At 43.5% G+C, this 14,589-nt stretch overlaps 1 protein-coding gene across 1 annotated transcript; it reads left to right on the forward strand.

Moving 5' to 3' along the window:
- Window positions 1-3,490: 3,490 nt before the first annotated feature.
- On the forward strand, window positions 3,491-6,220 carry marcksl1a (MARCKS-like 1a). Its single transcript, XM_047346076.1, has 2 exons — window positions 3,491-3,811; window positions 4,833-6,220. The coding sequence occupies exons 1-2, from the start codon at window positions 3,728-3,730 to the stop codon at window positions 5,355-5,357; spliced, it is 609 nt and encodes a 202-aa protein (XP_047202032.1). The 5' UTR covers window positions 3,491-3,727; the 3' UTR covers window positions 5,358-6,220.
- The last annotated feature ends 8,369 nt before the right edge of the window (window positions 6,221-14,589 follow it).

The raw sequence follows: 14,589 nt of genomic DNA on the forward strand, positions 1-14,589 counted from the left end.
GAACTTAATATTTTGTTGCACAACATTTTGAGGCAATCACTGCAATTAAACGATTCCTATAACTGTCAATGAGATTTCTGCACCTCTCAGCAGGTATTTTGGCCCACTCCTCATGAGCAAACTGCTCCAGTTGTCTCAGGTTTGAAGGCTGCCTTTTCCAGACGGCATGTTTCAGCTCCTTCCAAAGATGCTCAATAGGATTTAGGTCAGAGCTCATAGAAGGCCACTTCAGAATAGTCCAATGTTTTCCTCTTAGCCATTCTTTGGGTGTTTTTAGCTGTGTGTTTTGGGTCATTATCCTGTTGCAAGACCCATGACCTGCGACTGAGACCAAGCTTTCTGACACTGGGCAGCACATTTCTCTCTAGAATCCCCTGATAGTCTTGAGATTTCATTATACCTGCACAGATTCAAGACACCCTGTGCCAGATGCAGCAAAGCAGCCCCAGAACATAACAGAGCCTCCTCCATGTTTCACAGTAGGAACAGTGTTATTTTCTTCATATGCTTCATTTTTCCATCTGCGAACATAGAGCTGATGTGCCTTGCCAAACGGTTCAATTTTTGTCTCATCTGTCCATAGGACATTCTCCCAGAAGCTTTGTGGCTCCTCAACATGTAGTTTGGTAAATTCCAGTCTGGCTTTTTTATGATTTGTTTTCAACAATGGTCTCATTGGCCGTCTCCCATTAAGTCCACTTTGCCTCAAACAATGTCGGATGGTGCGATTTGACACCGATGTTCCTTGAGCTTGAGGTGCACCTTTAATCTCTTTAGAAGTTTTTCTGGGCTCTTTTGTTCCCGTTCGTATTATCCGTCTCTTTGTTTTGTCATCAATTTTCCTCCTACGGCCACGTCCAGGGAGGTTGGCTACAGTCCCATGGATCTTAAATTTCTGATTACAATAATGTAGACACCTGTGATGCTAATTAATGGACACACCTTGATGTAACATGTCCCTTTGGTCACAGTATTTTCAGGAGTACCATAATTTTTGTCCAGGCCTGTTTCATGTGTTTTTTTAAAAATAATATCTGTTTAAGCATGTTTAAAAAGCAATGTCTGACTTTTATTTGCTCATTTTCATAGAAGTTTTATTCGTTATTACCTTTGTCAGATTCAAGTTATTTCTGTGACCATTTTGGGTTTTTCTTTAATTAACCGAGGGGTACCAACAATTTTGTCCACGTGTGTAACTACAATCACCTCAGGGACACAGAACTTATCTCCTTCCTCAACAGTATGATGGCTGAACAGATCATCTTCAGCCATCTGGAAATTGTTGTCAAGGATGAATCAGAACTGAGAAGGTCCACAATGGTTTCGTGATATCTTGGCTGATTTTTCTATGATGTCATACAAGCAAGTAGTGTGTTCAATGTGTCACCCTAAGATATATACGAGGGATCTGTATTTAAAGACATAACTTCATAATTTAGACTGTCACAAGTTGCTTAAAGCCATAGTAATTTTAGTACATGTAAAGTTCTTAATTTGAAGAAAATTTTTTCTCATTATTACATTTTGGAAATCTAAACAATTTTGCTAATCTTAAAAACCTGAAATAGGAAAACTGAGAAAAAATGTTTTGGCATCTATGAAAATGTCTGGTTTGATCAGCATGAATCCAATAGTGTCTTTTCACCATACAAAACTTTTTTCCAAGAATTTGTTTTTAATATTTTCCTCAAAAGTGCATTTGAAGACAGGAAAGCCCCTTCATGATTAGCCAAAATATTTTGTCTTTAATGCTCGTACAACTCATGAATTATTTTTCTAAGTACAATGAAATTACTAAAACGACTTAAATAGCTGTCAAAGATTGTTTGTGTACTGTTTTCCCCGCCGACCATAACGACCCAGATTGTAAATGATAGAAGATGCTATTAGTCATGCAAAGTTATATTATCATAACAGTTCTACAAGAGTCTAAACACCAAGTGCTTATCCATCTCACTTTGATTAAACTAGGATCAATCCTTTGAAGTTGGAAGACCTTAACCTAGAGACCTCCTCAGAGTCGACTCTAGAGTCACCACATCTGCACACCTGCAAGGAATTTCAAACCAAGCTTGAGATAGTGAGAATGGGGCTTAAAAAATGCATCGTGTGCTTCACTTTGCTGACTCAGTTTGCGGGGAATGCGTGGAGTGCTGGTGGTGTGGACATCAAATTTAAAGCCTCTAGGGTATATTCAACCACTGAATGGGCTGGAGACTGTTTGCTGGGTGGCTTTGCATGCCTCACATACCATGGCTGTGACATGCTGATGTGAGCGTGTGGTGAGGAGATGTGTGTTCTGTTAGTTAGTGCAAGCAAGGACTAAGGGGGAAAAGGAGAAGGGAAATCAGCAAATCTTTCAAGGAAATGTGGCATTTTTTGTGACTTTGTTTATGGGATAAATTGAGTTGCTGTTGGACAATCTGAGATATTAGGTTTCAGAGCAAAGTGGCGATTGACAAGCTCTTTAAGCTTAAAGCATGGTTCGACAAGGAAGGCTTCATCAGATTTGGGCTCTCAAAAAACAGGCAAAAAAAATCTACAGTGTTACTGTTTTCCTGGCTGAGGAGACATTGTTACTGTGACAGTCTGTCGTCGCTCCGTCTGAGTTGGTGAGAAAAGCCTGAGTGCCATCCACAAGCCGCCAAGTGGTGGTTGTTATGTAATCAGTTTACTGTTAGAAAGTTGGCCCTACCACTTAAAATCCAGTGAAGGCCTGTAAAATGCTTCTCTCTCACTGAATATGATTATTCTTTTTCTCCAATGAATGAGAAGCGATAAGCCTGTGGTGGTTGTAAGGTGACAGCAGCCTTTAGCTTGTTTGCCTTGGCCCCAGTCAAATCATCTGGACCTTAACGTCCAAAATCAAATGTCCTCCTGTCCTTTTTCTCTTCAGCCCAGAGAAGAAGCTTCTGACGTTGTCTCTGGTTAAGGAGTGGCTTAACACAAGGAATGCAACAGTAGCCCATGTCCTGGATACGGCTCTTAAAATGTGTCCATTTGCAGTCCAATGCCTTGTGAATCTTCTCCAAATTCTTAATCAGGCTTTGTCGCACAGTCTTTTTAATGCTGCAGTTTTCCCTGTCACTTCTGCACCTTTTCCTGCCAGACTTTTTCCTTCAATCAAACTTTTAGTTAAGACGCTTGAATACCGCACTCTGTTTAAAGGAAAGTAGAAAGCCAAAAGGCAAGAATCCCTTATGAAATGGTATACTTTGGACTTTTTTTTCACTCTCAGTTTGATATAGTGGAAAATATTCTCTTTTTTTTTTTTTCACGGATATTTAAACCCATTTTGGCACCGCACATTTAAAAGTTTGCGAATATCTTCAGCAGCCTAAAAACAAAGTCTTGCAGGTCCTTTGGTGGAGTAGCTGTGAGCATGCCCGTCCTCTCGCTGCAGATTGGACAGCGCTCGGCTGCCACGCCCGGAGGAGGAGACTACGGTCGATTTTTGAGGCGCGGTTGAAATACACACAGCCTGTCTGCCTGAAATCCTTTAGTTTGAGCTCAGCCGCCGTGGGCTTCGCAGTCAAATATATAGAGAGGAGGGTCTTCTCGCGTCCAGATCTTCTGAAGGGAATAAAAAGGAGATCCGAACCCCACCTCCGGGCCAGACCGTTTTACCATCCCGGAGTTGGATTTTTTTTTATTTGTAAAAGCCGACTCGGTTTTTTTTTTCCTTTTCGAGTGTTCTTTTTCTTTTTTGTTGCTTAGGAAAAAGACAATGGGAGCCCAGTTGTCCAAGGGTGGAGTGGAGGTGGAGGGCAAGGCCGCCGCCGACCCTGCTGCTGCCAAAGTCAACGGCCAGGTGAGTAAAAGAGGCCCAGATGGAGGCGCATCAGCGGGGAGCCACATGGCAGCCCAACGCCCACTGGCAGCATGGGTGCCAATGTGAGGTTCAGAGCCGCTCCTGCACTCCGTCTCCCCTCTTAAACTGAAGCACCTGTCATCAGATATGGGGGGAAACAAATAAAACCGTAATAAAATTAATCGCAAGTGATAAACTATCGAGCCAGACCCGCGCGTCCCCGCTTAGTGCGCACCCAGCTCAAGTCTTTGTTAATTCCGTCTGCGGGTCTGTGTGTGGGGTGGAGGGCTTTTTACCAGCAAACTGTCTTAAATGTCTTCAATTCTTGCCGAAATGCGCGATTGCAGCGTGTTCTCTCTCATGAGTTGGCGGTTTTGGGGCAGGCTGCGGCTTATAGCGTCGAACAAAGGATGCGAGGCGCATCGGTGCAAAGGATGCAAATGCGTTCTGCTGGAGGTGCATTTTGCGGACTTGCAAACAAAGCGCGAAGAGGCGCCAGATTAGACCCAGTTTCCCACAATGCCGCATATTTTTAAGCCTGCTTCCAACCTGTACTTTAGGTAGTTTAATTTAAAAGCTTTATTAAAAGCTACTGTTTGGTAATGATTAAATTCAGCACCTGATCAGATTCTATATTTTGTTTTTAGCATTTTCCGGGTCTGTTGTGGCCCACTCTCTCTCTGTATAGAAATATGTCCCGTAAACATTAGGGGTTGTCTGCGATAACTGGCTGCGCTAGGAGCTCACGGTGTCGGTTCAGCTCTTGGATGAGCGCAGCAACCAGGTTTGGTGGGAATTCCTTTGTTCCCAAACCTGCGCTCCATGGTGACGTTTTCATGACGCACGGCTGCCCCCCTGTGTCCGATTAGAGTCATGTAGCACCAAACCCAAATTACTGACATGACAGATGGTCTCAAATTTGTAGCGTATTGTTTACATCTTACAAAATATTCTCAACTATTCGTTCAGACTTCAGAATTTTATGACTCAAGTGATTCAATGTGGATTTCTTTCCCTGCAGGAGAATGGCCATGTGAAAACCAACGGTGATGTTTCAGACAAACCTGATGGGGAAGTGGCTGCTGCTGATGGGAACGGAACCGCCGAACCAGCTAAGGAGGGCGAGGTCAGCGCTGGGGATGCAATTGAGCCTGCTCCGGCCGCCGAGGGCGAGGATTCAAAGGCGGATGGGGAGGCCGGCAAGGAAGGCAAAAAGAAAAAGAAGTTCTCTTTGAAAAACTCCTTCAAGTTCAAGGGCATCTTGCTGAAGAAGAACAAGAAGAGCAGCGAGGAGGGCAAGGAGGAAGCCACCTCTCCTACGACTGAGGACAAGCCCGAGGAAAATGGCCACACAGCCAAGGAGACCAAAGAGGAGACGCCAGCTGTGGAGGCCAAAGAAGGCGAGGCTGCCCCTACACCTGAGGGTGAGGCCAAGGCAGCAGAGGAGGCCCCACCAACAGAGGCCGCCCCTGCCGAGGAAGCTGCTGCCCCCGCCGAGGCCGCCACAACACCTGCAGCCTCTGAGGGCGAGGCCAATGCAGAGTGACTGCATCTGAACTGATTTTCCAAGATGAAAGTATATAAATATATATATGAGAGACTTGTGCCACATTTTCAAAGTTATAAACAAAACTACAAAAGAAGACGACAAAGGATATATCACATTTGCTGATTTGACCACCAGTTCACTGCCTTTTATTAGTTCTTCGACAGATGGAAACTCACCGGGCCCTCTCATGATGAACCCGTCGGCTTGCGTCTCTCCACCCTCCCTCTTGAGGTACACATAGGGACTGGCATGTGGCGAAGGTAGTGGCTTGGACGCAGAGTGAATTAGGAATACTGACTTTTTTTTCCCAATTCATGGAAAAAGCATCTTTTTTTTTAACAGCGTGGCAGCCCTATAACATCAATTTCTATTTTAGTTTTGGGATCTAAAAATTTTTTTCCACTTTTTGCAGAGCTGGAACAGACCATCTTTCTCACTCCAAAAGACTTATATGGACACAAATCTTTGAAATGATCTTATTAATTTTTTGATTTTACATTCCTATACTTTACCCCCCTGAATTTCAAGTATTTTGTCATGTATAGAAAAGTGATAATCCAGGAGGGGAGACTGGAAAAGAGCTATGTCTTTGTTCGTGCATTTGGATTATTTTTCTTTTCTAGCTAAAACCACGTTCAAGCTTCTCAAGTATTGCAGTGTTAACATTCAGAGTTTATGGGGGGAGGGGGGGGGGGAGTCAGGGTTGTGTACAAATGTGATCTTTTTATCTGCAAACTGTCTCTGTAAATATGTTTTGGCCAACATTTTTGGTTCTCTTTATTTTGCTATTGTTTGAAGATGTTAATGGTTTTATTGTAACTTTTAATAAGGGTAAAAATAAATGTTCAATCCCCTCTTGAGTTCTGCCTTGTGATTTAACCCCCTAAATACACACAAGCACGAGTTTAGATGGTTGCAACAATCTTTGTAGGATATTAAAACAAAAGAATAGAATATTTAGCACAATACATCCTGAAGAGGAATCTCAAATCTGAACATTCAGGAGAGCTATTTAAGTTCAGTGAACATCTTACCAGGTTTCAGAGTGTCAAGAAAAAGTGAAGAGGCAACGAATCCCAAGTTGCTTCAGGCTGAATGTGAAGTTTCCATAGTTGGACATTATTTTGGGAACCATGTCATCTGCTGGTGTTGGTCCTCTGTGTTCAGTGGTCTACACTGCCAAGTATCAATACATGGTTCGATGTCCATTGTATCAGTCAGAAGCCAGAAAAATCACCTGACCAAAGGATCATAGAGAATCCATGGAGTATTGGCAAGAAGGAGATGAAAGACACAAGATCCAACAATGCAGAAGATCACTTTTAAAGCAACCTGGGTTTTCTTAATGCCTCAGGTGCAGGCTGACCACTACTATCCCAATTTGCATTGATGCAGTAATTCATGCAAAAGGAGGCCCAATCAAAAATTGAGTTCATAGAAATGGACATAAGCCATAATCCTAAAAACATTGGCCATAATGATTGAAAGTGCAATAAAGAAAAGCATCAAACATGCAGGAATTCATGCAGAGAAGCCTTTCATTTACATACAAAGCATCAGTTATTTTCACTTCAACATTCTTCATCAAAATTTGTCTTTTGAGTACTAAATGTACTAAAATTTTTCAGAGGAACAGAATTTAGTATTTTCATTAGCTGTATATCATCATCAGGAAAAGAATAGTCTGTGTGTACTCTGAGCAATGAATGTCATTTTTCTGTATTCTGTACAGCACATTAGTCTTGTGTAATAATGTAAATGAAGCTGGATTGGATGCTATATGAGTTTTGCGTTTTAAGCTGATGTGCTGAAATAAATTAACAAGTCATCCATCTGCTTAACTTAGGTATGTTTCCTAAATTGTTTGCCTTTGGCTCCGCCTGGTGGAGGGAAATAGGTGCTGCAAGTCGTTGTTGGTTTGTTTTGCCTTTTCTCCCGATTGGCAGAGATCCGTTACCTCGACGATCTTGAACAAAGGTATAAATGCACCATTGCCGGCAGTTCCATGACCCAGGCACTTTGAAAATGTGTCGTTAGGACTATGAAAGGCGTCCAGAGACGTCCTACCGATTCCTAACAACTCCTAACTTCTTACGTTTTTTTACGTATCACGTAGGTCATGCGCAGTGGGCAGAAAACAACAAAAATTGATTCCCCCGTTCTCTTTGTTTTGGCTCCTTTTTTAAAGTCGTGAAAAAATTGGTATGTATGATCGATAGTTTATCAGTTTGACGTGGGTCTGCTACAAATAAAAATCTCACTTTACATTATTATTTTTTACGTATTGTTCATTGTATCATTCAGGTAAGGAGCGACTTTTGCTTGAAATATTATGTTATATGTGGCATCTGCTGTGATTTTAAAGGTTTAATAGTAACTAGGTATTTTTTAAGTCATTCATTATTGACACACCTGCCTGACTTATTATTGTAAATTTAAAAATGTTCTTCGGATAATAATTTATGAAAACTAACTCTTCTTTGTATTTACTATTCAGAAATTATTATCTATAATTTCTGAAAAGAAATGCAAACAAAGAAGAGTTAGTTTTATCATTTCATAAATGCACCCAATCTTTGTAATGCCTTTTAAACATTGTTTTTTAAGGATGGACAAGCAATGCTGTGCACACTCAAATGTATATACTTGAGGGTGGATCCAGATGGAACATGAAAAGAGCTCAAGATGCTTTACATATGAGTTGTAGATCACACACTAAACTCTATGATGTTCGTCTGATGTCCAACATCAACACCCTTAGCAACAGAGTGCTGGGTCATGCAGTCTTGCCAGAGTTTGTTCCTCCAGGCAGCCCCACTGGTACTGAACCTTTACCTATGAAATGATACAAAAATACTATTTTGTGTACAGTAAATTTAAAGTACAATTGTAATTGTCATTTGTGATAATCTTTGTAGGGGAGCGCATTGCTGTGGAGTATCTTTTAGCTCAGTCGGACAGAGGAGACCTATTAGGTCCCAAGCAGGACAGCGAACTGGGAGTTGTTTTGCCAGAGATGCAAGCCGAAGTTCTGGAGGAGGAAAGTCCTGATGTCACCATCAGTGAGGTCACTGACATCCTCATCGACAGCCCTCTGAAGGTGCCACAGTATGATGACCAGTTGGAGATGTCACCCCCTAATACTCCCTTTCTCCAGGAAGGGTCATCTTCCACTTCATCTCAGGTAATGTGATCATTTCATTATAATGAGTTGATTTATTTTTAAAGACAAAGGTTCATTTGTATGGATTGTGACTAATTTGGGATTTTCATATTAACAGAACCAATTAAACTCATTTGTTGGATGCTTATACATGAATGTTTCCCCTTCCAATGTATTTGTCTAATTAACCAGATTATGATAATTGGATACGCTATCATCAGGCACTGAATATGGCTATTGATGGACAGTTTGATGATCTGAAACGTTTATGTTAGAAAGGCCTTGGCATCAGGGACTAAAACATAAATGGAGATCATGAATATGGAGGATAAGCTTCTTTCCTATCCAAGCATATGTAACCTCTCCTATCTCTCCTGTACAATTCTCAGGAAACCAGTTTTGATGCAAGCCCTGTCTCTCACACTCATACTGTTGGTCCAGTCAGAGGTGCACTTACTGATGACAACTCCTTTAGTGGACCAAGCAGTGCTTCATCCCAGGTAATATGTTACCCCTGTGGGTTTGGAGCGTGCACCACTTCGTAGCTGACTTATGTTGTATGCAAAATGTGGGGATGAGGTTTGTCTTGTTATGAAATCACATTTCCATCTTCACCTCTGTTTTGGCTCTATCCACAGGTACAGTATTCTGCCTCTTTTATTTGCTGGGTTAGTGTTGGTTGGTTTGCTTACATTTCTCAATATATACCCCTGCATACTTCATTCATACACAGCATGAATAAATCAGAAACTGTTTTCAGCGCCTGATGTTATGCTTTAATTTGGTTTATGAAGTCTAAGCAAGTTAATTCTTTATTTTTTTCCTGTGGTATGTGGGCATTTTTCCTTGGTACAAATGTGGATTATCCACTCTGAGACCAGCGGGGAACTTACAGAACTTACAGAAGAACTTGCAGAGGACACCTCCAGCAGTCCAAGGAAAATGTTTCAGGTAACGTAAATAAATGCTTAATTTTATATGATTTAGTGTGTATGTATGTGTGTATATCAATTGTTTTTATTCTTTTAAGGATACTACCCGGTGTGATTCCAGAGGTTTTCCTGGATGGGAGGCTATTGACAACTTGGCGGAGTATCTTTTAAGCCTCAATCGTACGTTAACTGCGTTGTCAACCACAGAGGTGGCAGAAATCATGCAACTGTATTCTGCTTTACATGCCATGGACAAGCGGCCCTCCAAATACACCCTAAAAAGTAAGAAGAGAACCTTGCCAGGACCATGGAGAGCTTCCCGGAAACGCAGTGGCTCTGCACCGGGTCAACAGGCAGCTGAAAGGTGACATGTTATTTGACACAATGCAAAATTTGCTTGCATATTAACTAAAGAAAGCCAAGTCATGTTTTGCAAATCCTATTTGTAATTTAAAGTTTTAAGACTAGAAGATTAAGCTGATCAAACTGAGGAGAGTAATTCAATTACATTTCACTACTGCTTCATTCAAATTACTGTTAATGAATTTTTCTGCAATTTTAATAACCTGTTTTCCACACAGGCTGTTCATGACCCATGGCCAGGCTGCCCAGAGACTTGACACCACTAGAATCACTGAGTGCATTTGCCTCAAGCTACTAAAAGAATACCAACAAGCGAGGAACTGACCAAAAGACTGCAAGGGAAAAGTTCTGCCCATTCCACAGTCAATTGTGCAAACCTACTGCCATGTTAAACAGCGGCTTGAAGACTGCCAGCGCATACAAGATAAGACCAACTTGTTGTTAGTCACTATCAACAACACCACAGTATGTGCCTGGTAAGATGACTTTTATTTCTAAGAAATATTGCCGTTTAGAGATGTGCTTGTCCTAAAAAGTAAACAATTTGTATTGTACTATTTTTCAGGCTACATGGGCTCTTCAAAGCATTGTCCTCCTTATCCTAAGACTATTTTGTCATTCTCATGCCAGCAAGGTCACTCTTCACCAGGCCCAGCTCCTACCTGCTTCTTGTATGCACAGAGTCAGCAGCCACAATCACCTGCTTGGCCTTATTATGAGCAGAATCAGATGCCAAAACCCCAATCTGCTTCTTCAAGTTTCTGCTACTGTCCATCAGCCCCAGTTTGGACCTCATCTGGACAAGGACAGTTCCCACCGCTGGCTATTCCTCTAGCTTCATTGCATCAGTGCTGTACACCACCACTTCATGCATCAGCTCCGGCACCTGCTGCTGATGTAGCAGCATCTTCATCATCAAATCAGCTTTCAGCAAACATAAATTGTCACAGGAGATGGAGACAGAATAGGGCAGAACTAGAAGACCAGGAACGTCTGGCAAGGGGGGAACCTCCCAAAAAGCGGCAATGGAAACAGGACTATCACTATCAATGTTCAGTTTGTGGTCAGGCCAAAAACAAAAGGACTGGTCATACACAGATTAGTGGAAAGTGGTACTGTCCAGCCTCTGGACAGTCTATTTTGCAATGGAAGGAAACTTTCAGCAAGCAGTGAAAGCTAAGAAAGATTTTCTTTGTATAATGGTTAGTTTGTTACATTTTATAAGCAGTGGTTGGCTTGTGGGACTCCTGAGGTGGTTGACGGGTACCGTGAGGCCAAGCATGCTGCGGCCCGGCCTGTGGCAGAGGCAAAAACTCGGGCCTGGGAGGAATTTGGTGAGGCCATGGAGAAGGACTACCTCGACTGGGGACATTATCGGGCGGTGGAAGCAGTACTTCAAGGATCTCCTCAATCCTGCCGTCACGCATTCCCTGGTGGAAACAGAGGCTGGGGACTCAGGGTTGGACTCTTTCATCACCCAGGCTGAAGTAACCGAGGTGGTTAAAAAGCTCCATGTATCAAGTCTCTTGATGTTGTGGGGCTGTCATGATTGACGCGCCTCTTCAACATTGCGTGGCGGTCGGAGACAGTGCCTCTGGACTGGCAGAACGGGGTTGTGGTCCCCCTTCATAAGAAGGGTGATTGGAGGGTGTGTTCCAACTACAGGGGGATCACACTCCTGAGCCTCCCTGGTAAGGCCTACGCCAGGGTATTGGAGAGGAGAGTCCAGCCGATAGTCAAACATCAGCTTCACGAGGAGCAGTGTGGTTTTTCTCCCGGCTGTGGAACACTGGACCAGCTTTATACCCTCTACAGGGTACTCGAGGGTTCATGGGAGTTTGCCCAACTGGTCCACATGTGTTTTGTGGACCTGGAGAAGGCATTCGACTGTGTCCCTCGTGGTGCCTTGTGGGGGTGAGTGCTCCAGGAGTACGGAGTTGGGGGCCCTTTATTAGGGGCCATCCAGTCCCTGTACAAGCGGAGCAGGAGTTTGGTTCGCATTGCCGGCACTAAGTCGGACCTGTTCCCGGTGCATGTTGGACTCCGGCAGGGCTGCCCTTTGTCGTCGGTCCTGTTCATAATTTTTATGGACAGGATTTCTAGGCGCAGCCAAGGGCCGGAGGCGGTCTGGTTTGGGGACCAGTGGATTTCATCTCTTCTTTTTGCAGATGCCATGGTCCTGCTGGCCCAACTCTAGCCAAGACCTACAGCATGCACTGGAGCAGTTTGCAGCCAAGTGTGAAGCGGCTTGGATGAAGATCAGCTCCTCCAAGTCCGAGGCCATGGTTCTCCACCGGAAAAGGGTGGTTTTTCCTCTTCAAGTTGGAGGGGAGTTCCTGCCTCAAGTGGAGGAGTTCAAGTATCTAGGGGTCTTGTTTATGAGTGAGGGGAGAATGGAACGGGAGATCGACAGACGGATCGGTGCAGCTGCCGCAGTAATGGGGACACTGTGCCCATGCGTTCTGGTGAAGAGAGAGATGAGCCAAAAAGCGAAGCTCTCGATTTACCGGTCGGTCTACGTTCCTACCCTCACCTATGACCATGAACTTTGGGTCATGACCGAAAGAACGAGATCCTAGATACAAGCGTCTAAAATGAGCTTCCTCCATAGGGTGGCCGGGCACTCCTTTGGGGTTAGGGTGAGGAGCTCGGCCATCCGGGAGGGGCTCGGAGTAGAGCTGCTACTCCTCCACATTGAGAGGAGCCAGTTGAGGTGTCTCGGGCATCTATACCGGATGCCTCCTGAACGCCTTCCTCGGGAGGTGTTCCAGGCACGTCCCATCGGGAGGAGGCCCAGGGGACGGCCCAGGACACGCTGGAGGGACTATGTCTCTCGGCTGGCCTGGGAACGCCTTGGGCTCCCTCTGGAAGAGCTGGAGGAGGTTTATGGAGAGAGGGATGTCTGGGTGTCTCTACTGAGTCTGCTGCCCCCGCTACCCGGTCCCAGATGATGCGGAAGATGACGACAACGTCGAGGCCATTGATTCAGAGATGTGCGCCTTAGTTAGATTCTGCTAATAATTAATTACTGTCCTGACTCTTCCTGGGTGTATTTATAATGCTGTGGATTTCTTCTAATGACTGATACCTTAGTACAACATTATGTTAGTGGACGAAGTGGTTGGGTGGTTACGGCGATGGATTGCTAATTTGATGCGCGCTGGATGCAAAGGTTGGAACCCCATCCTTGGTGAATTTATGCCTTTTCTACTGAAGGATATAGTTCGGTTGAACTTCTTACACATTGGAAGACTAATAAAGAATTGGCAACTGTGTCAGGAAAAATATACTTTCTACATTGCTAGATAGTCTTTTCTACCTAGTTTTAACTTGCACATTTGCTGCAGCTACAGCTAGTCTTAGCAATTACCCAAAAAATTTATTCTTATTCCACTGTTTGCCTGTGCATTTTAAAAGTCAGTCAGTCATTTTCTACCGCTTATTCCATAGTGGGTCACGGGGAAGCTGGTGCCTATCTCCAGCAGTCTATGGGCGAGAGGCAGGGTACACCTGGACAGGTCGCCAGTCCATCACAGGGCAACACACATACAACCATACACAAACTCATTCATACACCTAAGGGCAATTTAGAGTGACCAATTAACCTAACTGGCATGTCTTTGGACTGTGGGAGGAAGCTGGAGTACCCGGTGAGAACCCACGCATGCACAGGGAGAACATGCAAACTCCATGGAGAAAGACCCCCGGCCGGGAACCGAACCCAGGATTTTGCCCCGCCGTACCTCTCTGAACTTCTTCTTCCCTTACCTTCTCCATCTCTCAGGTCGACTTAACAGTGGGTCCTGCAAGTACCAAGATCTAGAAGGAAGCTCAGAGCCTTCTCTATTGCTGCTCCTAAAAAAAGGAAATACCATCAAAATGTTAGTTGTGGGTATGCTAATTTTTTTTTTTTTATATAGTTTTAACAGGTGGGCATTTTCAGTGAAAAGGTACAATATAATTCAAGGGTAGAGAATGACTTCATAAACAATATTTTGAAATATTTGGATATTTCTGTTTTTGTTACCTTTGAAGATTAAAGCAAAGACACACAACTCACCTAATTTACTGTAAAACACCACTTCAAAACTAGACTAGACTAGACAAGTAGATAAGGTATTCTTTGCCTGCTTTGGTGCGCTGGAATAATGTTGTTTACAAACTTCAAAGGAATAAAAAAATAATCACCATGTGGCGGCGCAGTTGGTAGCACTGTTGCCTTGCAGTAAGAAGGTCCTGGGTTCGGTTCCTGGCCGGGGGTCTTTCTCCATGGAGTTTGCATGTTCTCCCCGTGCATGTGTGGGTTCTCACCGGGTACTCCAGCTTCCTCCCACAGTCCAAAGACATGCCTGTTAGGTTAATTGGTAACTCAAAATTGTCCTTAGGTGTATGAATGAGTGTGTGTTTGTGTGTTGACTGGTGACCTGTCCAGGGTGTACCCTGCCTCTTGCCCATAGACTGCTGGAGATAGGCACCAGCTCCCCCGTGACCCACTATGGAATAAGTGGTAGAAAATGACTGAATGACTGACTGAGGTACAATATAATTCAAGGGTAGAGAATGACTTCATAAACAATATTTGGATATTTCTGTTTTTGTTACCTTTGAAGATTAAAGCAAAGACACACAACTCACCTAATTTACTGTAAAACACCACTTCAAAACTAGACTAGACTAGACAAGTAGATAAGGTATTCTTTGCCTGCTTTGGTGCGCTGGAATAATGTTGTTTACAAACTTCAAAGGAATAAAAAAATAATCACATACCATA

This window comes from Girardinichthys multiradiatus, chromosome 19, assembly GCF_021462225.1.
Source record: "Girardinichthys multiradiatus isolate DD_20200921_A chromosome 19, DD_fGirMul_XY1, whole genome shotgun sequence".
Classification (NCBI taxonomy): domain Eukaryota; kingdom Metazoa; phylum Chordata; class Actinopteri; order Cyprinodontiformes; family Goodeidae; genus Girardinichthys; species Girardinichthys multiradiatus.

What these genes read in the sequence shown, in the direction of transcription:
- marcksl1a (XM_047346076.1), top strand. Translation starts at nt 3,728, where the DNA reads ATGGGAGCCCAGTTGTCCAAGGGTGGAGTGGAGGTGGAGGGCAAGGCC. An exon ending in CTGCCAAAGTCAACGGCCAG is followed by an intron (nt 3,812 to 4,832) that starts GTGAGTAAAAGA and finishes CTTTCCCTGCAG; the next exon opens with GAGAATGGCCATGTGAAAAC.